At 42.4% G+C, this 26,633-nt stretch overlaps 1 protein-coding gene across 2 annotated transcripts in view; it reads left to right on the top strand.

The window, feature by feature from the left end:
- FOXO3 (forkhead box O3) overlaps window positions 1-26,633 on the top strand; it is a 109,713-nt gene that overhangs the window by 67,065 nt on the left and 16,015 nt on the right. For both annotated transcript variants that reach the window (XM_036220666.1, XM_016160182.2), the window contains one exon: window positions 23,639-25,074. In XM_036220666.1, the coding sequence (XP_036076559.1) occupies window positions 23,639-25,039 (1,401 nt within the window). In that variant the 3' untranslated portion in view covers window positions 25,040-25,074. The remainder of the gene's footprint in view (window positions 1-23,638; window positions 25,075-26,633) is intronic.

A 26,633-nucleotide genomic window follows, 5' to 3' on the forward strand; every position in this document is an offset into this window, starting at 1 on the left:
ACTGCGACACCACATTCTCAAGATAAAGGAAGGTCACATGTTTGGGGGCATTAAGAGCCTGATCTACTCTTTTCTGATTCCCTGGTATAAGTGGCTATTGAGGGTAAAGTTGAGGGGGGAAGCTTGACTAATGAATGGCTTTTGTCTACCTTTGTACTATTTTTTTTACTTTTCTTACACAGAAGTCAATTTGATTGTGACTTTCTAAAAGGAAAAGTTGAATGTCATAGAGCTGAGAACCAACTGCCCAGAGCAGTCCGTAGACACAGCCTTCAATCTGACTCGGTTACTCAGATTTTTATCACATACTTGCTAGTGGAGTTTTATCTCCAGCCATTCATCAAGCCTATGACTTCTTTGCTTTCCCCTGGGAACTGGTTCTTTTGCTAAGGAGGCAGTACATGCTGTTGCATGTGGGCCCTGGAGCTAGTCCACTTGATTTCAATATGTGGCTCCACTTATTAGCTATTTGACACAGTTTCCTCATCTGTTGAATTTCAGTTAGCAGTACAACCAAAGGTGTGAAAAAAAAAATGCCTGGTGAAAAGAAGGCTCTTGGTAAACATTAGCAACTACTGTTATATATGCATGTGTATAAATTAGAGATGCAATTCACATATTAAGCATGTGAAGGAGGGTGAGGATGAGTTTTTTCCTTTCTACATGACAAGAGGGTATTATCTTGAGCAGTTTGAGTATGCAGAAGGAAGACTGAGCTGAGATTGAAGGTAGTGGGCAAGGGAAAGGTTCAGGGATGACCTCTTCCCTGCCTCAAAGCCACTTGGAAAAGACAAGCTCATGCTTCAACCATTGGGCCCCAACCAATGCTGGCATTTCTTTTTGCCTTTTTGGATCTATTTGCTAACGTTTTGAGCTATAATTCTCCTGGGGCGATTGGAACCAGGTCATGTATTTGCATTTTTTCCCCTTTGCCTTGGCTTCTCTTTATAAATCAGCTCCTATAGAAACAAAACCTTTAAAAGTTTTGCATGTATGGGATTTGTTTCAGAGTGATTGGGGGGCCTGCTGGTGGTGGGGAGGGACAGAAATGAGTGGTTAGGGGATAGATATAATAATCTGGATATAGATATAAGGTCATGAGGCTGGAGGATGAGTATGTAGGGGTTTATGATAACATTCGACTTTTGCATAGGTTTGAAATTTTCTATAAGAAAGCTTTTTAAAAATTGAAAAAAATACGGGTTGCTTAATTGTAGACAGTGTGATGCCATTTATATAAAGTTTTTAAAAATGCAAAGAATATTATATATTTATGCACATATACTTATATAGTAAATAGAATAATAGAATGCTATGATTCTATAGCAAGAAGGGTTTTTAGACATGTCAGGAACCAAGCTGCAGGAGGTGTGAGAAGGACTTTCCCTCTCTATTAGAGATGTTATGCCCTATCCTTCACATTGTGGCAGGGGTAATCAGATGGCTGGCCACTGGTACAATTGCAGGATGGGATAGAAGCCCTCATGGATCAGGAGAAGTGGAGGTAATGGAGTCAGAATTAAAGCAGTTGGCAATGTCCATGTTTTCTGGAACATGCTGACCTATTGCCTTCATCAGAAGGTTTGGGCTAAGTCATGGGAGATGAGTTAGTTACAATGACTTGAGTTTTTAGAGATAACAAGAAAAGGGGAGATTTTTTAAAAGGATAGCTTTTGTGTATAATTTAATAACTGGTTCCCTTGAAAAGACTTCTCGGAAAAAAGAAAGCTGTTTCTACTACTACTGATTGGTTGTCATTGTGGTAATCTTGTCAGCCTTCCCATACAAAGCAGGGTTAAGCTGTGTCACCCCTCAGCTACGGACAGAGACAAGCTCTCAGTCTGGGGAGTGAGAAGACCTATTTTTCTGAGGCTTGGATTCATGGCCAGCTTCTAAAATGTGACTAGCACATCTGTGCCTCTCCCTCCTGTTTCTAGGGAGGAAGACTCAGAGATTGGACTGATCCTTGTGCTCCAGGTTCCATTCTGTGTGGGACTTAATGTATTTATAGATGTTGGGGGTTGTGAGCATGTGCAGTATGCACATGTAAACCATTAACTTGATCTCGGAATACAGACGTAAGATATTCATTCAGTTCTTTGGTATTTTTATTCACCAAACCTCTCAACAGGAGATCACTATTTCCTATGCTCAGGAAAACTCATTTAACAGAGGGAAAGGATAAACCCCACATGCCTCAAAGGTTAGACATTCTGCTAATAGAGCAGACCCTGTGTTGAGCCCACCTGAAGCTGGGGGGAAGTAGGTGTATGGAGCAGACCAAGCATCTCAGAGACCCTGCTTTTAGCACTTGTGTGCTGGTGTCCTAGAATCTGAGGAAGGCGGAAGACCAGACCAGCCCCCTTCAACACCAGCTTTCCGGAAAATGGCCTCCTCCTTTAAATAGGGATGGAGGTCCTTATGGTGTGTTCTGAAGTTTGTGAGGATGAGGATTGGGGTGAACTCACCAGTCAGAAGGGACCTCCCTTTGGTGTATGCCAGGTGAGAAACTACAGGAAGGAAAGACCAACCAGGCTGGCAGAGCCCTGCTCTCTGGGAGGACCCACTTCATTTGCATTCCCTGGGAGAAGCTGAGAGGTTAGAGGACCCAGGGACTTGGGCAGCTCTGCTGCTTCCCCCAGGCAGTCCCACTGGATTGCCTCTATTTCAGTGGCAGCTATTCTGAAGGAACAGCCCTGTAAATGGATGTAAAGATCATCAGTCAGGCAGGAATAAAGGGGAAGTGCAGACTTCTGCAGAGTTAGGGCATTCTGGGTGCTGGGCAGAGTTCTGCTACACTGCCATTGTCCTCTTAGTTTATAACTCTTATGTCCTCCTTTAATAAAGTTTTCCTCAAAGCTGGCAAAAAAAAAATAATATAAATTGAGATATTAAAAGAAAACACATATGAGAAGTTATTTTTCTGTTACCTATTTTTATCTCTTAATTGTTTGGCTAGTTCACCACCACTTGAAAAAAAATTTAATATTAAGTTTGATGAGTTCCATGTGAGCATGCAAATCACTAGCCTGTTGAGGTGCTGCTGGCCCAGTGAGACAATACAGAGCAAAGTTAGGAAGCCAGAAATCAGCCTAGAAACTACGCAGAGGTCTTCGTCCTAGAGTCCCGCTTCACTTGTACCTTATTGCGGATTTAAAGGTGTCAAAATCTAGTCTTGGTTCACCAGAATCTTGGGGGCAAAGTTGGTCAGTAACAGAAGGGGGTTAGCCCCTGAGTGTTTTCCTGGATATGTAAGAGTACTGGGTTACGTCTGTATGGGGTTTACTATACCTGTCAGACTCCTGATAAAGAAACAGTTCATTTTTCCAGAGCTGTGGTTCTATAACATTGTATTTCCACTAAGAATTTCCTTAGCCTTTCTTCCTCCTGAATTTTTTCCCTACATGAAAATCAGTATGTCCTTTCCTCTTGTCCTGGTCATTTCTGTCTCCTCTTCAGTAGATTTTGGTCGTATTCTCCTATAGCTGATATTATCTGTATTAAAATTTTTTTCCCCTTCGCTTAGGTTGAGTGATTATAATGTTCAAGTTTTCTGATGTATTTCTAAAAGGTAGTCATTTATCAAAAAGACATTCTGAATTCCTCATGAGTGTTAATAAAAATTTAATGTTAAGCAAATATATACCCAATGTCAAGTCAGTAAAATAAGACAGAAAATTATGTTTTCAAATTTGTAAAACAAATCTCCTTAGAAGAAGAAAAAATGAAAACAAAATATATCAAACTGTCAACGATGTTTTGGTAGGGTAGTGGGAATATGAGTAACTTTTTACCCTGTTTTCCGTGTTTTCAGTAATGTCATTATATGCATACTTATATTTACAAGCCCCCCCCCCCACACACACACACATATATTCATCTGTATGGCATTGTTAGGTGTGTGGGAGTGAGTGTTAAGGAGCATGATGTAGAGCAGTAGTTTTTATGCGCAGTCCTGAGAGACCCCAGAGAGCCTCAGAGGGGCTGCAGGGCCCTGAGGGAAAGTCGGGGCTGTGGGAATGGGCTCTGGGTCTCCTACCCCCGACTTTAACCAGTGTTTCCACTTTAATTTGCTTTGTGAGTCAAGGTTTGCTTAAGATTTCATTTGGGAAAAGGATTCTGCTAAAGTGAAGGGATGAAAACCACTTGCATAGAGACAAGATTAAACCTCAGTGTCAGAGCCAGGACACCTGGGCATGGGCCCTGCCCAGCCCTTACCTAGCAGCATGTGAGTTTGTGCAGGTCACTTCAGTTCTCTAGACTCTCATGTTCCCATCTCTGAAATGACAGGTTAGGGCGAGGTAATGTCTGGGGGCCCCTTAGAGCTCTGACATTTAAGGTGGTGTCAAAAAATAAGTAACTTCAGGAAAAGGAGTGTAATTCCCAGCCTCCCCTGCTAACCCACCTGCAGGACAGCAGACCACTTCAAGGGTTTGTTTGTGGTTTGTATTCTAAAGGAGTATGTGGTCGGGATGAGAAGTGGTGGGAGCCAGCACAGTGATGTACATTGCTGCTTTTATTTAGATTAGAGGCTCGGATTCTTTAGAAAAAGTGGATGGTAAGTTATCTCATTCTAAAATTATTCCAGTAGACAGTAGGAAAGGGGCCAGAAAAGTGGCACCTCATCCCGGCTAACAGGTCTGAGTGTTCATTTCCAGAACCTTTTTCAACTGCTATTTCAACACCATCTAGATGGCCTTAGATGGGTGTGAGGAGGCTGTGCTGATATCCGGGTCTGTAACAGGAGACATTTCATGTTAATGGACCATGGGGAAAGGTAATCTCAGGATCTGTCCTTTCTGGCTGGAGACAATCTGGCATCAGTTTGCTCCTCTGACCTGACGGTAGGGTGTCCTCCTTCCAACCACACCTCTCGTGGCCACAGGCAGGTGAGGTCCAGGTCCTGCTTCCTTTCACATGCAAAGCTTAATGTCATCACCCAGACCCCTCTGGGGAAGGAAACCAGAACTCTGTTGGTTGCTACACTATTTAAGCATTAGTTCTTTGCCTTTAAAAAAAAAAAAAAAATTTCATCTCCATGTACATAAAATATGTGGTGTTATAAATAAAATCAGAAGTCCAGCTTGTTGTTGACAAGTGCTTTGGACTAAAATGAGAGAAAGGCAGATGAGACCATCTTTCGTTATGCACTGCTCAGAAAGCAGTGCCTGGAATGGAAAACCCTGCTAAAGTGTGGATGCGGTGAGCCCAGGTGACAGCTATGACAGGGGCCCTTCTAAAAGGAGCAGATGGAGCTGGACCTACCTCTCGGTTGAGCTTAATGCTCTCTCCTCACCTTCCCTCAACCCTGCCTTCCCCACGAAAATACAGCTACTACAACTTCCTTCTATATTTAATTTGAATAAATTACGTATGGACTAACTCTCGCTGAAAAGCACATCTCAATTTTAAGAGGACAGAACTTGGATGATCAATACATTGTGGTCTCGGTCCTATAGCATAAAGCTGTAGATTTAACTTTCTAAATATTTTTGAGTACCACACTGCATGCATCAAACTGCCATTCATTCTGAGGTATGGAAAGAGAAGAAAACTTGCTCCTTGGTCCTGGGGTTTACAGTCTAGTTGGAATGGCAACATCAGACAAAACCACACAGCTATGAAACAGAGACCAGTTCATACTGCAAAGCACTGAGCGTGAGACAGTTCTGCTATTCAAAATGGAGTCCCCGCCTTTTGAAAACGCAGAGGAGCACAGCAGTGATCTGAATGGGGTGGAGCCAGTCTTGCTGCAGGTAGTGAGTTTCCAGTTGAGACTTGAAGGAAGTAATGGTTATCCCTTCATGTTAGGATTTTCCACAAAGTCAATGGATCTCATTTATTCATAAGTTCATTCAACAAATATCTATTTGGTCCTACTGTGTTGTTACTGAGTAGAAACGAAACTCGGTATTTTGGTGTAATAGGATCATTTTAGCTAATTTTGGTTTCTTTATGATGCCTTTAAGTTATTGATTTAATGCATTTAAACACATTTCATCATCAGTAGCATCCTGGGTGGTTTGCTCAAATCCCTAAGCAAAAGGAAATTGGGACTTGATGTAGGGTATTTATACCTACAAAATGTTAATAAACTAAAATTACTTTCCAAAACAGCTGTTAGTCCATAAAACATTTATTGTAATTTGGAGGGTTTTTCCTTTTTTAAAGCTTCCTTTACGGTGGTTGTATTTAATGAAAAAGAATGTCTGCGGAGTCCACAGCCCTGTGATAGGAGCTTCAAAGAAGTCGGTGGCCCTGGCCCAGTGACTTTATCCTATAGCATGGATCTTGATGCCGCAGGACCAATTTCAGACCTAAGGCTCTACAGGTTCTTTTATGAAAGACCAGGAGTGGAGTCGATGGCATATCAAGAAGGGGTTAGAAGATGTTGAAAGGAAGAGTTTAAACTCTGAAATAAACCCTTTTCATCCCACACAGACTTAAGAGGAATAATATGTAGCATTTATCAGGAAAATGTCTATAAAATATCAGTTACTGAGCAACCTCTTGTCCTCTGAACCAATTGCCCATCTTCTCCTCCTAGGATTGGCTAGTCAGTGACTACATTTACTCATTTCCTGATTTTTGAAAACTCATTTTAAGGAAGAATAATTGACCACAATTTGGTTCAGTGGCCGTATAGAATTTTTAAAAATACTCTTACGGGGTGCCACAATGTCCAGATATGACACTGTGGGTCTTCTTGGATAGCATTTTTATTTTTTGGATTCAATGCTCCGGGATTGAGTGGAGACTGATATGTCACTGTCTGCCTTCTTTTCATTCATTTCATGTTGCTCTAAAGCCAGAAGAGCATAAACTTTTGTCCACGTAATGATATTTTGGTATGTTCTAGATATTCTCCGCTCACTGGCTGTTGATGCTATTTCTGATAGTTTTGTGAAAATTGTTGCTAAGGCAGTGGCCCAGGCATAATTCTCATGATTGGTAAGAAATAGCCTTATATATTCTGTACCATAAATTTAATGCCAAGAAAAGACCATATGTATCTCCAATCTATCTTTCCCACAATTCACTTTTATGTCTTAAATTTCTAAATCACTTTCTTCTGAAATCCAGGTTAACTCAAAACAAGACGTGTTAAAAGCCTCGTTATGATATAATTTCATCACAGATGTGCTGAGTCCCTGTCTTTAATGGCCTCTATGCCAGAACTGTTAAAACTTTGGGGTCAGGGGGATCACTGTGCACACTGCCAGCCTTGTAACACTGGAGGGTGACGGTGTCCAACACACACACACACACACACACACACACACACACACACACCACACACACACACACAGTCATTCACTGAAAAGCTACCTGATGACATATACATCAAAGTAGGTAGGAGACAGGCATAGAAAGACCTTTCTTGCTGGATCTTTCCACTGTATTATTTACTTGATATGGTTAGAAAAGTTTACTATTATTAACACTTGGAATTTTGTAATCAGTGATTTTCTGTTATCTAAATTACACAAAAGATGTGTGTGTGTGTGTGTGTGTGTGTGTGTGCGCGCGTAAGAGAGTAAAATGTGCAGAAGGGTGTATCGATAAGATTAATTTCTGAAAATAGAGTTGCTTGGTCTATCAGTTAGGGTTAAGTTTGGCTACATAAAGTAGAAAACCCAAAATTTAATAGTGAACTATTTTCACATAAAAGAAGTCTAGGGCTGATATGGCCAGTCTAAGAAATGATTGAGCATCAGTCTCCTTCCATATTCTGTCCCACAATAGCAGGTAGTTTTCATCTTCGTGGTCCATCCAGGTGCAGGCCAGCAGGTGGAAGGAAAGCAGAACAAAAGGGATTCTCATCTGAGTCAGCTGCCTTTAAACAGTCTTCCTGCAGGTTCCGAGGAACTCTTCCATTTACGTGTCCTTGGCCAAGACTGTGTCACCTGGCCACATCTTGCTTCAAAGAAGGCCGGAGAATTCAGTCTTTTTTTCCTGGGCAGCCATGCACCCAGCTAAAAGTCAACATTCTGTTAATAAGGACGAGAATAGAGTGTACTGTTCTACTCTGTCAAAGGTTGTCTACATTTTTAATATCAGTAGGTATGAATATTATTTTTAAAGTTTACACCCACTTAACACTTTTGCCAATTAATCCAAATGTTTATTTTCCCACAGTTACCAGAAAAAAAAAAATCCTGAATCTTAATCAAAATAAAATGTCCTCTCCTACTCTATTTGTATTGTGAAGTCCACTTGAAGCAGGAGTATCATTTCTAATAAAATGAATAATATCCACATTTTGAACTTCTAAGTGCTTTCGAAGTTCGAGACAATTTATTTGAATGTGATACATTATTTACTGTGACTTTCAATGCTAAACACAGATTTCTTTGGAGATGGAAAACCTGGGAAAGAGAGGGTCTATCTCTTTATGCTAGACTTCCTGGATTGTATTGTAGATACTAACCTAATTCAGCATGGTTTAGTTCTAAAGAGAAAATAAAGGGAGGGGGGTCGTTTATCCTTTCAAGAAAAGGAACAGAGTCTTCCTGTGTCACGCACCTTCAGCATAGAAAAAGAGATGAAGTTGTACTTTATTTTTCTATTTAATACTTCCCTGTTGCTTTCTCACATGATTTTCCCATATTTTTATGCACCCCCGCCCCCCACCCAGAAACATTTTAATAATCATCACTAAAATAGTACCATACAGAAGAGCACTGTTAGGAAGAAGGACAGAAAACCATAGGACTTTTTTAATGACCAAGTGGTATCTAAAATTTAAACCTTTACTCTTTTCTATTTTTAAACCTCATATGTAGGTTTAGATAGATAGAGTAAAACCTATTTACTATAGTAAGAATAACTCATGTAGCTTAAAGAGGTATTTTTTTAAATGATGGCTTTTGCCAAGTTCTTTTGGCAGCTACTCTAGACCGAAAGTACTAAAAATTGATTACTTACAGATTGTTGCTAATAGTTCCTTTTTACTGCAGCCCTCACCACCCAGCCCAGACTGGGGTCCCCATATCATGTTAGTATCTGGAGTGCCTTTGTGGGGACCTGCTGTCCAAGCAGAGTGAGTTGATTCTAATTTACTCCTGGATATCTGCACTCTTCACGCATGTCCACAAATAGCATCAGAGCAAATTAATGTAATTTTCTGATTGATGTGAAGAGAACCAAAGAAAGATTGTTGTGTTTGGTGGCCAAAATACCACACAGTGTGAGCAGAGTAGAACTGCTGGCCCATTTTATAGCACTCTAATTGATAATTATTTCTCAAAGAGCACATTATTTGGCCATGTGGCAACAATCCAGTATCATTCCAGAGGCACTGGACGTGTAGGTACATGTGAACACTATAGTAAATATACGCCTCCTTTTGCCAAGAGTGGAAGTAGGTTATCCAAGAGGAAAGGAGAGGGAAAAGAAAATACCAATTTCCTATGTACCAGAACATGTCTGGTTTAAATCAATAGTTAGAAAGTGGAGAGCACGAGATCTTGTAAGGTTGTTATATTTTATAGTAGAGGCTCCTGGTTCATATTGAATAACCTAGAAAATTAACTCTCTTCTTTTGAGAACTGGGAGAGTATGTAAATGTGTATTTGCGATGTGTTTGCTCTTGGTTCAAGGGACCTGCCTAGTCCGTCTTTCTTTTTGCAGGTCTAGAGCTGCTAAACAACTGGCAGGGGAATGAAGATAATCCATGTGGGAGAGCCGAAATGTGGGGGGAGGAGGGAATCCTGGCTTTCTGCTTATGTGACACATTGCAACAACAAAGTCACTGTCTTCGTAACTTTGTGGCAAGGACAAAGGCCTTGAAAGCACTTTCATCAGGATTAAATTTGGGGCAGCCCATAGCCAAGTCAAGGGGATTAAACAGAAAGTCTTTCTCTAAGAACAGCCCAGGGCTCCATAATGGAGACCTGGACCCTACAGAAACTCAACGAATGTGACCAAGAGGACTGCCATGTGTGGGGCAGCGGGTCGTCAGAGAGATGAGGAGGGTGGACATGACGTGGTGTGCTCTTGTGTCTGGTAGAAGAGGAAGGTGAGAGACAAACCTAAACCTGCTCACTCAGCTCTGCTCTTGCCAGGAAAACCATGACATTGAGCAACAGCCGCAAAAGATAGTGACTGATGCCGGTGAAATACTGCAAAGTGGCTGCGTCAGGGCGCTCCTCCCCCTCCCTGCCACCAATCCTTTTATTAATGGGTTGTTTTCATAAAGCCTTATGGGTCTTCGGCGGAGACAAATTGGAACATTCCAAATACTGGAGACATACGTGTCTGCTTCTCTTACCTATGGCCTTATTTTCCCCCTTATCTTGTGTCATCTTTCCCATTATCTTGTGTTCCTTCTCACTTACGTAGGGGTAGAGGAAAAAAGTTAGCTAGATAGAGATGACTTGTCCAGTTTCATCTCTTGCAATTAAGGAAATTCCCATGGTTTATGAGTTAAAGCAGTGGACTGTCAAGAACTGCAAGAGCTGAGATTTGACCCTACTGTCCATGAGACTTTTAGGTCAGAGGCAAAGGAATTTATGACTCACCCATGGCACAGCAAGCAGTATGAACAGGACCATATTTTGCATTCATTCTCTCCTTACCCCTAGGTCCCACCGGAGTGACACATAGGGGCTCAGGTTGATTCCTGCACATACTTTTGGGTTCCGTTCTGGGAGAGGAACCCTGAGTTTAGGGGTCTTAAGTCTTTTGTAATGGGTAATAAGCTTATCTGCCCTTTGTGCTGGAGGGAGACACTATCTTTCAAGGCCATTCACTGTGCAAATGCAAACACCTTGAAAGATAGTCCAGAAAAGAGGGCCATTAGTACTTTACTTTCAAGATGTGAAGAAATACCAGAGACCCGTGAAGAATTGTCTCCCAACTTGGATTAGTTAGCCTTATAGGAAACTTGTATAACTTTCCTTTCTAACCACAAATTAACATCAACACTCGGCTGTCTTTCTTACTTGGGAAGACTGCTGAGTCAGGACTGTTTGAAAGAACCTGATGAACTTGTTTCTGGAAAAACAGCTAATATAGAGCAATACTGTTCCACATAATGCCTCAGAGAGTTGGAAGTATGTTAATTAAAACTACCTTTGAACCTGAAAGTGGCTCAGCAGCATCTGTTCCTGTGTGTTTTTCCTCCTCGCCTTGATGGGAAGGGATTGATCTCAGTGGGCGCCCTGTGTACAATGATTTGTTCAGCTTCAGGAAAGACCTGGTACCTGGTCATGTTGTCAGGTGCTCACACATACCCAATTAGCAAATGAACAACCTAACTGAGGGGAGAGAGTTAAAAACTTCCGATGACGGGCTCCAGGAGGTCGTGGGAGAGAAGCTAAGGGCTGACCCTGCCAAGTCAGACTGAGCCGTGGAGGCAGTGGTAGGGCCAGGGGTACTGCATCCTCAGGAATGGCTTTGGACGCACTTACCGCTGGGGTGTAGGGACCAGTGAGTTCTGGAACACTCTGGCACCTGCTGGTTGAGGAGTGGGCTCATCCCCCCAGCTGTCCACCATACTCTGACCTCTTCCTCTTAAGCCCTTCTGACTCCTAAAGCCTCCTACAGCCATAAAAAGGGTCCGAAAACTTTTCTAAATTCCGTTAGCCCTCGAAACTCTGAGTCACAGGAATTTTTCATTTCTATATGTTCAGCTTCTGTAGGCTCATACGTGACTGTCCTTGCCCTCTGGGTAAAAGATATTACAGTACTGGTGCTAGTGCTTCCAGTTTAAGTGCTTTCAGGCTTACCTGGCAGTGGACATAAAGTAGCTTAGAGCCTAGTATAGATTAGTACTAAAAGATTACATTCCTGTCATGGCCTTTAGAAAAACTGTGATCTTTCCCATGCATATTCAACCTGCTTCATTCATTATAGTTTGGGGAATAGTGCTTGTGTTAACTCGCACATTTGGGATCATCCAAATTTTAAGTTAAAATGTACCAGTATATAAATAGCGCAATGAGTGTGTATGTGGGGTTTTTTGTTTGTGTTTTTTGTTTTCAGAAAAATGGTTTCTGAGTGCCTTGTACTTTAGTCAGTGGGGAATGTCCTCTTTGTTCCTTATTTGATCATTTTATGTGGACTTTTGAGCTGTCTGTTACTCATCTTTGTGAGTAACTGGCACTCAGGAGTATCTTGGAATATTAGTGGTTGGTTTACTCAGCATTTAGCAATATCATTATATTGTCATCAACTACTTTTGCATCCTGTGGTTTTAAACAAGAAGAAATCTTGCAAAACGAGTACAGAGAAATGCTGCTGCACATGCAGGTGAGGTTATAGGCAGCAGTTCCTCAGCAGGCCCCTTGTTAGGTGAACTTCACTGGGGTCTGGAGGTGAACACAGCTTATGTAGACCTGGGTTGTTTTTGCAGAATTGACTTCTGTATTTTTTATTCTCATAAAGGAAAAATCCATCAGTTGTTTTGTTCGCAATAGCCAACACAAGAGATATTCTGTTACGTGGCCTTTACTTTCTCTGCTTCTTTTACCAGTAGCACCTTGATTTTTGATGACTGTTAGAATAACACTGACACTTGGAAGATATAGCCTGCTTCCAAATGTCTGTTTTGTAAATACTAACCCAAACCTTTTCCTTCCCTAGCTGAAAAAATGTGCCTCTACCCCTCCCAGTCTTTCCAGGGTGTGGGCCTGTGCGTAGCTGTGTGACTGTGCCCACACATTGGCATATATTTCAGAGCTACCAAGAAGAAATTGGTTGCTCTTGAAATAACGAGACAAAAAAGAACGGTTTTTCTAAGCCGTAACATCTGAAGAGCTGGAAACAGTTGTGTTTGTATGTGTGATGCTAAAGCCAGAGAGTCTCATGTGAAGGAAGGGTTTGTAAACTAAGAACAGAAAAGCAGTTTTCCTGGATTTCAGATGTCAAACTCTCAAGCTGTTTCACTCACCCACTCAGCACCTCCACATCCATCCCTTTAATGTGCTTGCATTGTCAATGATTTCTGTTTTTGCAGGTTTTGATGCCAGAAGACAAATAATAAAATAGCATGCATATGCAACCTAAAAGCAGTTTTCTACCATAATTTTTGATTGAGGTTAAACAGAAGCATCTCAGTCGTGCTGTCAGTTGGCAGGCAAAAAGCATCGTATTTTAAAATTCACATAGTTTTAAGGCAAGCTCATCTTTTTTGGCTCAATAATAAACTAATTACATGTTTTAAATAGTATAGAACTGAGCCCCTGTTTCAGATTAAGCCCCGTAATAGCAAAGTCCAGGGCAAAGCAGACATTTGCCTGATGCCTCTGGCTTGAGGACCCATAGCATGGTGCCAGCTGTTCAAAGGCCTGAGTAGGCCTGCCAGGGACTGCCAGGTCATACTGGCTTGATTCAGTCATGGGCGAATGCTCCCTGAGGACAGAAGGCACCAGATGTGCCACCGAGGAAGGTCTAATACTTAACAGGTTATGGCAATAATTCTTGTTTGGTCACTCCCTAAAAATGGTGACCCCAGAACTTGTAATAGTGTCCCTTTTGGAGTGTGTCTGAGGACAAAAGTATTATTTCTAAAAATGATCTGGTTCTAACAAGGCTTGCTTCATGGCTCGTTATTTTTTATCTTTTCCCTCCTTTTCATAATCCTGGGGACAATGTGCAGAAACTTAGAGATGGAAACATTCAATTCTTATTGTAGAGATTATAATAAGATTTTGTAAGCTTTAAAGCTTCGTGTTTCTTTATTACCTGTCAATGGCGCCTCTCTCCTCAGGCACTTCGTGACTTCAGAGAGAAACACACAGTGCAGTGGTGAGAGCTTCGCTTTTAGAGTTAGCCTCAAGCTTAATTTCTTGCTTCACCACCTACTTCACAAGTTACTGAACTTTTCTGTACCTTCCTGATAGGCTTGTCATGAAAATAAGATGAAATCAGATTTGTCAAGCTCAGGGTGTTGGCCCTTGTAGGCACCAAACAAATTAAGTTCTTTAAAGTTACAGGTAAAATAGACTTTATTTTGTATTTCTATTCCCTATGTGCTTGCTTGGAGGAGATTTAGATATAGGGTATGTTATCTGTGGTTTTGAGTATTCCGCAGAGGACTCCGGACCAACCTCGTTACCAAGTAGTGGGAGCCCCATGGCATCCCAGGGAAGGAAGTCAGCTCTTTACCCTAGATGGACTCTTGACCATTCTGCCAAGCCCTTTGCTCCACCAAGTAGCCCTACACTATCATTTTGCCCTTCCTACCAGGGATGGTAAGAACCTTAAGCCTACTTATCAGACCATCTTGTCTCGTTTTGAGAAATTGGGTTGTATAATTGAAGTTAATACCCAAAGATGAGACTTATCAACTTTAAAACAACCTAGAGTTTACTTTACACTTTACAATGGAAGCTTATTTCCATCTTCACTCATGTAAAGATCGTTTGGCTCATTTGGCTCATGTTTTATATAACATTTCATTTAACAGTATAATTCAGCTGCTGTCCTGTTCCTACTAATCCTTTGATTAAACAAATATTTTCTGAGTACTTGCTATGTACCTAGGTGCTAAAGCTATAATAAGATATGGTATCTGGTTGTAAAAAGTTTAATAGGTTTTAGAGCAGGGGTCCCCAGCCTCCAGACCGCAGACCAGTATCGTTCTGTTATCCTGTTAGGAACCCGGCCAACACAGCAGGAGGTGAGCAAGAGGTGAGCGGCAAGCAAGCTAGCAAAGTTTCATCTGTATTTGCAGCCACTCTGCAGTGCTAGTATCACTGCCTCAGCTCTACCTCAGATCATCTGGCATTAGATTCTCATAGGAGCACCAGTCCCTGGTGCCAAGAAGGTCGGAAACTGCTCTGTTAGAGGAGACAGACTGTATTACTCAAGTTATAAAGGAAGATAGACTGAAATTGAATGGATGGATGGATGGAAGGAAGGAAGGAAGGAAGGAAGGAAGGAAGGAAGGAAGGAAGGAAGGGAAGGAGGGAAGAAGGTAGATATTATCCATCCTTTGTGCTCCCAGGGCTTCATCCCTTTAGTTGGTGTGGTAATCCAGACATTGGGACTAATGTCTTTTCTGGATGGTATTACTCATTACACCTCAAGACAGGAGATCTGAGTTTGTCTTAGCTCAGCTGCTACTTAACTAGTTGGTTGAATTCAGGTACGCCCCGTATGTCTCTGGCCCTCGGTTTCTTTCACGTAAAGTTCAGGCTGCTTATTACTAGATGGGTTTCACAGCCTTCTCCATTACTTTTCACTGAACTTCCTGCTTTGGTCACTTATATAATGCCATTAAAGTGATAAAAAGTGATTCAACTCTCTGACGTGTTCCTAAATTCTAGATGTGTTTCTAATGTCCTTTTAGTCTCTCCAGTTCCACCTATAATAAGTTTTCAAACTGGTAAAACTTGCAGCTTTATTATGTTTTTTTTTTAATTAAGTGAAAATTATGTTAATAATAAAGTTATTTCTGTTCTATGTCTTCTACTTAGCAGAGTCGGTTTCAAGAATGTTCTGTAACTATGGCTTTTAACCCTTGGAAGCATCCACTTTGTGTGGCTAACCATACATGGGCTTCAAAGTGATTTAAGTCGCCTGTGTTTGCTGAGCCCTCTGGGAAGGAGAAATGGATTCAGTGAGATCAGGGAAGAAGCTTGGAGAGTGGGGTGGGGCGCAAATACTGCAGCTTTAACCTGATTTCTGGAGACTGATTCCATTGATTGCACGTCCTTAGCTGCTGCTTCCTCAGTCGGTGGGAAGAAGGATGTGGGGCTGGAAATGGGAGGGGCGGGGGGAGGGGCGGGTGCTGCAGGGAGTGGGTGTGGGCAGAGGTTGCAAGGCTGCCAGGGTTCTCTGTGTGCCGGAAGTGCAGGTTTGGCTGTGAGGAATGGAATGTTCCCTCTTGCCCTCCAAGAGCAGAAACAGCTGTGGAAGAGCTTGAAAAGAAGATTGCTAAATGAAAAAAAATAATAATATGAAAATAAAACCCATGCTAGAAAACCCAACAGAACGGTCTGTAATAGAATAAGGATTCTAGGATTTCCTTTTTAGTTGAGGGCAATGCACGTTGTCTGCCCAGCCCTTCCTCTCCTAAGGAGGCCTCACGTGTCTCATTTTGCTTGGATAGAAAATGGGTTCATTATGCTGATCACATGATTATTATTATTACTGTTATCTTATTCTTCTTAATAAAGGACCAGAACCTGTTGCTTACAGTGTGAAAACCTGAAACAAATGCTAGTTTTCAGAGATCTCTGTGAGTAGAGGATTATTGTCAGCAAATTTAACGGAAATCTTGTTTTTAGCTGGAAATTTAATCTTTTAGCCAAGTTCCTGACAATATTTATTTTAGAACATCATCTTTTTAAAATAAGGCCCCTAATGGTTTAAACTTTTAGTATTTTAGGCAAGGATAAGACTGAGCCAGCCTGGAACTTGTCTTACACATCAGGGTCGATTATGCAATCTCTTATGTGTTTATTTTAAGTTCTCTTCTCAGCCTGAAAGGCTTGTTTGGCTCTTTTAACTGGTATTCCATATAATCAGAAATAAAAACTTTTTGATTTTGAGTCTGTTTTATTCCATCATACTTTTTATACTTGCTTTTAAGCAACAGGTTAGCCAGCTCCAGAGTAGATTAAATTGAGAAGAGGGCCAGCCAGCTCACACCTAGACTCTAGCAATGTCTGATTAGGGCCAGCCCTCCTTGCTCCCTCAGTTGGGGGTGCTTCTTGGCCCTTGGCAGCGTCCACCCCAGGGTCTCTGCACTGACTGTAATGGTGAAGTGTTCTGTCCAGTTGATGGATGAGAAACAGCATGTGGTTGTTGTTAATGTTCTTAAAGCTATCCGAATATGTACTTTGGTTCTCAGGGAAGTTCATTAAGTAATACTTTGCTGTATTCTTAACTGTGGAAGCTAATAAGCACCTCAGGATTGGGTTATTTTTACCCAATCTTCTGGTGTTTTGCTTGAAGGACAGTCTATAAAAGGGATTGTGTGAGATTGCATGCCAGTTCAAGGAGGCTTCTGAAAAGTACAGGGATCAATGACTGTCCCAGCCCACATCAGCCCAACTTTTGCAAAAGTCCACTTACCCTCTTTCCTGTCCATGACTATCCATGGTAGATGGAGAAATGGCACAGTGCAGAATGGATGACTATGTACAAGATAGTGCAAGGTCAAGGACCTTTTCCCCTTCCTCTTACTCCTTTTTATAAGAAGAAAGATAACTAGACCCCAGTGATCTGAGAAATTGCTCTAACTCTTCATTTTACTCTGCACATATAATCAGAGCTTTAATATATGGCCCCGATTCTCATTCTGGTCTAAATGGCAGAAATTTGGATTTAAAGAACACCAGGCCTGTGCAGACAAGGAATCATTAGATTGGAATCAGATTCTCAGTCAGCTCTAATTGCACATCAGAATAATCTGGGGAGCTTTAAATATGTTCCTCTATCCAGGCCTTCCCCACAACTATTGAATCAGAATCTCCAGGAGTGTGGGGTGAGAGTATTTAACAAAGTCTCCCCTGGTGGTTCTAATGGGCAGCCAGAGTGAATAACTAATACTTGAGAGAAATCAGGGCCTCACCCAGACAACTGCCTTTGAAAGAACCTGCCATTATAAATCAAACGCCGCTTCCCAGCCCCTCTCCTGAAGCTACACCTTTGGGCTGCTCTGCCGTGGCACACAGCACCCTGGGTTTCCCATGACTTGTGGTTTCCATTGGGCTTTTCATGTGACCTTTATCTTCTGCTGTCAGCGGATGCACGTAGTAGAATTTGGGCGTTTGGCAGCCTCATTGTGAATTGTCTGTCAGTGCCCACAAGGCAGAGCAGTGAGACCGACTTGAAATGCTGGTCCTCTGTGCAAACTGGAGGAGTACTGTGTTTAGAGGCAGCCCTTTGCAGATTGTCCCCACCAGACTCCCTTGTAAGGACCAGGGAGACTCCTGCATTCTGCTTGGTGAGAAGCAATGGGTCAGGCTTGGGAATGGACAACCAGAACTCTCATTTTGTTCTTTTGGAGGTGGCAAAAAAAAAAAAAGCAAGCTGTCTTTTTTAAAAAGACAGGGGCCTTTAAGAGTTAAATTACACAACTCCCTTTTTATTTTTAAAGTCAGTGGATTCCTTGTTGCCGTTGCTGAGAAAGATAAATTGATACCACATGTTGCTTCCAGACAAAACCCTCTCTGTGTTCCAGGGGAAGCACATGCAGCTGGTGTCTGGGTTAGTGGACAGTCTGCACAAGGTAAACATGGTTTGGAAGGGGCTGGAGAGGACATAGGGTAGCAACAGTTAAGAAATTACCAGTTATTTCCTGACTGGCACAGCACCTTTAAAATACTTTTAAGAGTTTGAAATCTTTTCCTGGAAGGAGCCACCCTCTCACCTTTTGGTTTCAAGTATATAGCGCTCAGAAAACAGTAAGTGAATGTCTGTGATGTCACTGCTTCTGACAGTTGAGAGCCTCTTTGTGCTTGGCACTCTGATGAGTACTTTGCATGCGTAATTTCATTTAATCCTCCCGAAGATCTTAGAGTATGGCAGAGCAGGTGTTTTTATCCCCAGTTTATGAAAGGGGCAACCGAAGTTTAGTCAGTTGGCCAAGGTCACAAGCACATGCCAGGGCTAGGATTCCAACTCAGAGCTGGCCGACGCCAGAGCCAGTGGTCCTTCCTCCAACATCACACTGCTTCCCTCCACTGCCCGCCTTAAACTGCGTGTATGAATTATCCGCTTTGTAAAGTATTGGTGCAATACTTTTTCATTTCAGGCAGCTGCTCTCCAACACCTAATCTAACCTGTTTTGGGTCCATCTGTCTTCACTAGTTGGCATGCGTGTATGTAGTGACCATGTGTACTTTAGCATTGGCAATAAATGTATCTTGCAGTAGATAGCTGTCTTCACGATAGCAAGAAAGATAATTGCCAAAGATTCTGGTAAGTACAGTCAACTTTATGCTAATTTCTCTGAGGAGGACCAAGCAAAGAGACCTCGAAGCTGTGGCCCGCCCTGCCACAATCGCAGGACTGTGAAACATGAGGTCCCTCATGCTGCCTCCTTCACACACCTACTGCACATGGCTCCTTGAGGGATAGGGCCACCGATTACAGCTGCAATCATGTAGGACATAAGTTTGCCAGGTCTGCCACTAACTAAATACATCTAAAGCATTTCTGCCCCAGGGCAGGGTTTTCCGTCAGTGTAAATCATTTTATAAAAGAGAAGATTGACATAAAAATAAGATGAAGAGTATTTTTATTTTTTTTTCTCAGTTAAGTCACATTGTGATAATTGTAAAGTTGCTTTCAGGGTTCTCTAAATCTTTGGGCCCAAGTTGGAGAAAAACTGGGATGTTTGTACCTGATGCTAAAGTTTCTTCATAGAGATGTTTGCTTTTTTGTAATTCATCAGTATCTGGATTTTTTAGTAGTGGATTTAAATAAACAGAACTAGTCACATGGTTTCGGGTTGGAGTTATAGTTGTTTCTTGGCCCCTTTCAGTAAGTAAATGTGATGACAGAATGGCCTGAGCTCTAGCAGTAGGAGTCCTGGTTCATACTATTTATCACCTGAGCCCTAAGGAAAGCACGTCCCTAGTACTTCAGCTAGTTAACACTGGCCTGCTTCAAAAGGTATTTCAAAGTATATTTAGATATGATTTTTAAAAATCACTCAAGTCCTGTCAAAGCAGACCTCCTTTACCTTCAGCTCCCAACCTCCAAACTAATGTAAAATCTCAGAAATTTAGACAATTTGGGATAATATGTGAATTAGCGGAAAACCATAGAATATTTTTAATAGCAGTTTCGTAGTTTAAAATACACAGTAAATTGGAAAGTAATTTACAGACCCTGATGGAGAGGTCTTTATAGAACTTGAAACTACAGATTGTGAGAGGGTTTTACATTTGGCTTGTCCATCTTTACAAATCCCGTTTCTTCACTCCTGGGACTGAAGCGAGGGAGGAACAGTGTGAAATCATACAGAGAGCATATCTCCATTAACTTCTGTTATCGAGGAAGGCATGCGGAGCTATTGTAATTCTGGCATTTATTTACTTACCTTTTCATGCTTTGCCAAAATTTAGAGAAGCTAGCGATTTGAATCATGACCTGGTGGATGGGGGCGGGGGGCATACATTTACATCATCTGACTTTGGCAGGGCGAGGGAAGCGTTTGAACTAGAAGTGAACAGAGAGGGGCCATATTCGTTGGCCTTTGTCAATGCTCCCACCTTCATGGAATGGATTTTATAAATAGAAGGCTGGTCGGCCTGTATGGATAGAAGGCTGCTGAGATACGGGACTGTGGCGCAGTTTGTGTTTGTTTTGTCTTAGTAATGTAACTGGAAAAACCTGTCTGAGTGTTTTGTAGGTAGGATGCCTTAGGGAGTGTATTCTGCCACTAATAACCTCTGAAATGAAGAATTGAGCAAAGATTGAGCACTAAAGCTAATCACCCATTTAATATGTTGGGTTTTGTTTTGAAATCTAAGGTAGTTAACATTGGTTTGTATGGTAACCACTGTCTTCTCCTTAGAACGAATGCTGTCATGGCCACTTAGTATAGAAACAAACATGAGCTCATTCTTTAAATGATAGCACAGATAGGTTAAATGATGATTCCTGAATAATTTGGTGACAGATCTATGAAAGGTTGTAGTAAAAGCAGTGGATTAGAGTTGAGAAAACAAATTTCTGTTTTGATTCTTATAGACACTAGCTGTGTGACCTTGTATAAGTTATTTAATATCTCAGCCTGAGCCTTCGTATCTGTGATGACAGCACTGATACCAACTTTGCAGGCTTGTTGTGAGGATTAAAGACAATGAATCTAAGACCCACGTCCCAGTGGCTGACAGTGCTGTGTAATCAGGTAGGCTCTCATTTTTGTGCCCTTGCAGTTAGGGACCTGGGCCCTGACATTCTCTGGTTCTGGTCCTAGACGTGGCTATCCAGCCCCTTTACCACATGCCCTTACAGAAGCTTAATTTCTATCTACTAATGTTAACTAGTTGTACCTTGTAATTTTATAAAATTACACACATGCATTGTTAAGATTTAGAATTCCAGTGATAGATGACCATTAGAAAATCCATACAGGGAATTTGGGAGGTCTGTAAAGTGTTTCATTTTTTTTCTCTGTTGATTTGGAATTGGTGAAGCTAAAAATGCATTTCAAAAAATACTGTTCCCTAAATGCTTTTTAAAGGGGGAGATGGTGATTGGATATTTAATGATTGGTCATTAATTTGGGGTGCTAGTATGAACTCTTTACAAAATCTAGAGCGAAGGTGTCTGGCCAGGGTAGGGGTAATTAGGCCAGGTCCACATTGCCCCCACACAGCCTTAGGACCTTCCTGTTTTTTCACCAAGAAGCTTAAGTTTTTATTTAATATATCTAGTCATCTTGGTGCTCAGTAGTAGAGCCACCATGTACTTGTCAGCTTTTTGAACTCTGCACGGTGAGTTTTAAGAGCATGCTTCATATCAATTTTGAGAAAGTGTTTTCCTTTTTAAAGAAATGTAATTTCTGAACCATTAGTAGATATGTCATTATTCTTTTAAAAACCATAAGGGTAAAAGGGAAGCAAGATATATAGTCTCTTGGGCAACGTTTGTCTCATCAGATACTCAGCATGCTGCCTTTTTTCTTCTCTCAAATGCATCTTTGTGGCCATGGTAGAAATGCCAGCTTACGACCCATGACTGCTACTGCACATTGCCCAGCCTAAACTATAGGCCCTTCTTGCATGGAGACATATATGTGAGAAACTCTGTATTTTGGGTTATTTACTTATGATAAAAGCCTGTTGACTTTCTGTGTTTTAAAAACATTTGGTAGAACACATGTATTTGTATCTTGTACATAAATACAGTTGGTGATTGCCAACTTTTTAAAAACTAGGGTAACATGTAGTATATTTCATATTTAATATACAGCATCAGGCAATATCTTTTGTCTTCACACTGTAAATACAAACTCATCTGGCCTGCAGGTGCTGTTCCCAATATAGAGAATACCACCAACTCCTCTCTTTTACTGCCCATGAGGCATTTTACAAATTAGAATGAGCCTGCACCAGGCAGTAAGCTCTCTCCACCATGGACTCTGTACCTTATAAAGCAGTAAGAACGCCCTGCCTTGGTAGCGTGACAGGCTCCTGAAGTATATTATCATATATCATCCTTATATCATTCCTGTCAGGGAGGAATGGTTTGGATGTTGTTATGGCTGTAATGAAGATGGAGAAGTGAAGTTGCTGCCGACAGATTAAATGATTTGCTCAAGGTGACATGGTTGGTCAGTGGCAGAGATAAAACTGGATCTGGGTCATTCCTGTCAACTGTGCTTATCTACCAAGCCAGGAGCATTCTTCCAAGATGAGTGTCATCATTAGTGTTTGGGGGATATTTTGCCCTATTTCTTTTTTAAAAAAAATGCATATATATTTAAATTCAGAATAATTTTAGATTTACAGAAAAATTGCAAAACTATTACAGAGAGTTCTCATACCCAGTATCAAGTTTCCCCTGTTGTAAGCATCTTGTATTAATTTAGTACATTTGTCACAACTAATAAACCAGTATCGGTATATTATTAAGAACTAAAGTTCTTAGTTTATTTAGATTGCCTTTGTTTTTACCTGATGTCCTTTTTGTGTTCCAGCATCCCACCCAGGATGCGTTACATTTCGTCATCACGCTTCCTTAGGTTTCTCCTGCTTCTGACCGTTTCGAGGAATACTAGACTGGCATTTGTTAAATGTCCCGTAACTGGGATTTGTCTGATGTTTTTGTCATGATGAGACTGGGGTGATGTGTTTCGGAAGGAAGGCCACAGAGGAAGGAGCCATTTTCATCATGTCATATCAAGAGTAGATATTATCAGCATGACTTACACACGTCGATGTTGCCCTTGATCACCTGGCTGAGATACCATCTGTCAGGTGTCTCCACTATAAAGTTACTCTCTTCCCCCCTTCCATACGGTACTCTTTGGAATGATGTTACCGTGCTCAGACCACATTGCCTTGAGAGGAAAGTATTCATATAAATTATTTAGAATTTTTCTGAATAGGAGACTTGCCTACTTCTGTCAACTCAGCAAATTCTACTCTGCCATTTTTTTTTTTATGCCTGTCAGGTGTGAAATTGTGCCTGGAGGAGTTGGAGAAATAGGTAAAAATTCACACCAGTTCTGAGTTTATAGAAGTGGTTAAGAAAAGGTAGATGCTTCCTCTACTCTAGTGGAAGAAGGGATCACGAGAGACTAAAATAGCCCCCTAGACGATTAATTACCCTTAGAGAGCCAGGGAGGTTTGTTGCAAAGTGCAAGGAGAGAGTGGTGTGATGATAAATTATAAATGGGAACTTCGGTATAGGCAATACAATTACAGAAAGGATAACAAAACTTAGGAACGTCAGTGAGCCTATGCATCTCCTGGGTGTGAAAACATCTCCCACCTCCTAAATATGAAACTTGTCATTTACCATGTTGTCATTGAGCGCCAAGCACGGAAGGTCGTGCAGGTGTTTGTCATTTGTTTTGTTTTGTTTTTTTTTTTCTTTTCTTTTTTTAAGCCTCTGAAATTGAGCAGCCTTCAAAATTGAGTCTTATTAATTATTTCTTCTTGGTACTCAGTTTTTAGACCGTTCTGGCTCATATGCCGCATTTTCATTTCTCTCGCTGCAGAATTCTATCCGGCACAACCTGTCACTACATAGTCGGTTCATGCGCGTCCAGAACGAGGGGACCGGCAAGAGCTCTTGGTGGATTATCAACCCTGATGGAGGGAAGAGCGGGAAGGCACCCCGGCGGCGGGCTGTCTCCATGGACAACAGCAACAAGTATACCAAGAGCCGAAACCGCGCAGCCAAGAAGAAGGCAGCTCTGCAGGCGGCTCCCGAGTCAGCGGACGACAGTCCCTCCCAGCTCTCCAAGTGGCCTGGCAGCCCCACCTCGCGCAGCAGCGATGAGCTGGATGCGTGGACGGACTTCCGCTCGCGCACCAATTCCAATGCCAGCACGGTCAGCGGCCGTCTGTCACCCATCCTGGCGAGCACAGAATTGGATGACGTCCAGGACGATGATGCACCCCTCTCCCCCATGCTCTACAGCAGCTCAGCCAGCCTTTCGCCCTCTGTAAGCAAGCCGTGCACCGTGGAGCTGCCGCGGCTGACCGACATGACGGGCACCATGAATCTGAATGATGGGCTGGCTGACAACCTCATGGATGACCTGCTGGATAACATCACGCTGCCGTCATCCCAGCCATCCCCCACCGGAGGGCTCATGCAGCGGAGCTCCAGCTTCCCGTACACCACCAAGGGCTCTGGCCTGGGCTCTCCAGCCAGCTCCTTTAACAGCACGGTGTTTGGACCCTCATCTCTGAATTCCCTGCGTCAGTCTCCCATGCAGACCATCCAAGAGAACAAGCCAGCCACCTTCTCTTCCATGTCACACTATAGCACCCAGACACTCCAGGACCTGCTCGCTTCAGACTCACTCAGCCACAGCGATGTCATGATGACCCAGTCGGACCCCTTGATGTCTCAGGCCAGCACCGCTGTGTCTGCCCAGAATTCCCGCCGAAACGTGATGCTTCGCAATGACCCAATGATGTCCTTTGCCGCCCAGCCTAACCAGGGGAGTTTGGTCAATCAGAACTTGCTCCACCACCAGCACCAAACCCAGGGCGCTCTCGGTGGCAGCCGTGCCTTGTCGAATTCTGTCAGCAACATGGGCTTGAGCGACTCCAGCACCCTTGGGTCAGCCAAACACCAGCAGCAGTCTCCTGTCAGCCAGTCTATGCAAACCCTCTCGGACTCTCTCTCAGGCTCCTCCTTGTACTCAACTAGTGCAAACCTTTCCGTCATGGGCCATGAGAAGTTCCCCAGCGACTTGGACCTGGACATGTTCAATGGGAGCTTGGAATGTGACATGGAGTCCATCATCCGTAGTGAACTCATGGATGCCGATGGGTTGGATTTTAACTTTGATTCCCTCATCTCCACACAGAACGTTGTTGGTTTGAACGTGGGGAACTTCACTGGTGCTAAGCAGGCCTCATCTCAGAGCTGGGTGCCAGGCTGAAGGATCACCGAGGAAAGGGGAAGTGGGCAAAGCAGGTCAGTGCCCAGTGCTATGGCATAATAACAAAGTGGGGATGATGGGGGTGGGGGAGAGGCTGCCTTTTATTAACTTTGAACTTTACTCCATGTGGAGAAATAGAGACCCATGGAGCAGTGGTGCCCAGTAACATGGCTCCCACCTAACCAATTCATCTCAGAGTTTTACCTGCAGAAAAAATAGCGCTGTCAGGTGCCCCTCCCAACAGTTTGCTGACAGCTCAGGAATTTTATTGCCAGTAGAAAGAACATACACATTCAGAGATGTCATTTTTCTTTATATCCAGTTACCCTTGCTGTCCCCCTACTTGATGGATGAGGGTAGCAGGGAAGGGGAGGAGGGGGACCTTAGGTCACACAAACTTTGAGGTCAAAGACCCAGCCAAAGGACTTTCTTAGACTCTCAGGTCCAACACTGCCATTGTTGATCTTCGACGTTATCGTTTCTTCATCTCACTAAAGTAACAGTTTGTAGGCACTTCTAATTTAACTGTAGAGTATATATTCCAGACTCCTTCACACATGAGTATTTCCACAAAAAGTAGGATGTGTTAGATTCCTCACCATAGTACTAAGATTAGCGTTCAGCATCTAATAAAGAACAGAACAGCAAAATAATTAAATTGAAAGCATAAGTTTTATGTGAGAGTGCTTACTCATATGCTTCGTGTTCCCCAATGTATAAATATCAGGTTCCAAAGAGAGTGACGTGGATCATGATGGGTGACAGATTTTTTTAAATTGTGGCATTTTAACACCGCTGGAACTAGAGAGATCACGCAACATGATGTAGTAAGAAAAGCATTTGATCGGAATCGGAAGTTGAGTGTTTGGTCCCATTCCTACTTTCTGACTGCTATTGAAAGTGTGTCATTTAGCCCCTGAACCTCGCCGTCCAGTTTTATAAAATGAAGATAAAATAGTCCCTGTTACTTCACAGGGTTATTGTAAGATTCAGATGCACAGAAGTATGTGAAAATGCTTTGTAAAACTGCGGTGGGCTGAAATCTGCATGCTGTAATTAGGTACACATACTGACTGACAGATAAGTAAGCAGGGAGTCCAGAGAGGTTAAGGAGTTTGCCCAGGGTCACACAGCTGGACCCAGAATCCATATATCTTGAGTGGCTTGAACCATAACAGTGCTTCCTAATTTCATCTAGATCATAATAAAATGGGAAATGCTCTGAACTAAAGCCAGAGTAGCAGGTAATAGACGAGCTTGCCCTGACATCTTCTCACGAAGTAAGATGAGCACAGGCGCATTCTGCTGACAGGTTTGCAACCCCAGACCCTCCCATGTTCAAGGGCTCTGCTCTGTGCCCTAGCTCCTTTTTTTAAAAAAAAAAAATCTCAGCTACTTACACCCTTATTTAAATGGCGTAAAGAGAAATGGGATTCAAAGCATAAAAACCTAAGCCTTGTTTAACCCTCTGCCCTGGTGAAGGAATTACAAGGGTCTCCTATGGTGAGCACACTCCAGCTCGGGAGTAGCTATAGAAAGGGGCATGTCGAGTGTCACAATGCGGAAGCTCCTTGGCTTTCCCAGGCATCAGCAG

Source organism: Rousettus aegyptiacus, unplaced genomic scaffold (genome assembly GCF_014176215.1).
Source record: "Rousettus aegyptiacus isolate mRouAeg1 unplaced genomic scaffold, mRouAeg1.p scaffold_m13_p_1, whole genome shotgun sequence".
Taxonomy (NCBI): domain Eukaryota; kingdom Metazoa; phylum Chordata; class Mammalia; order Chiroptera; family Pteropodidae; genus Rousettus; species Rousettus aegyptiacus.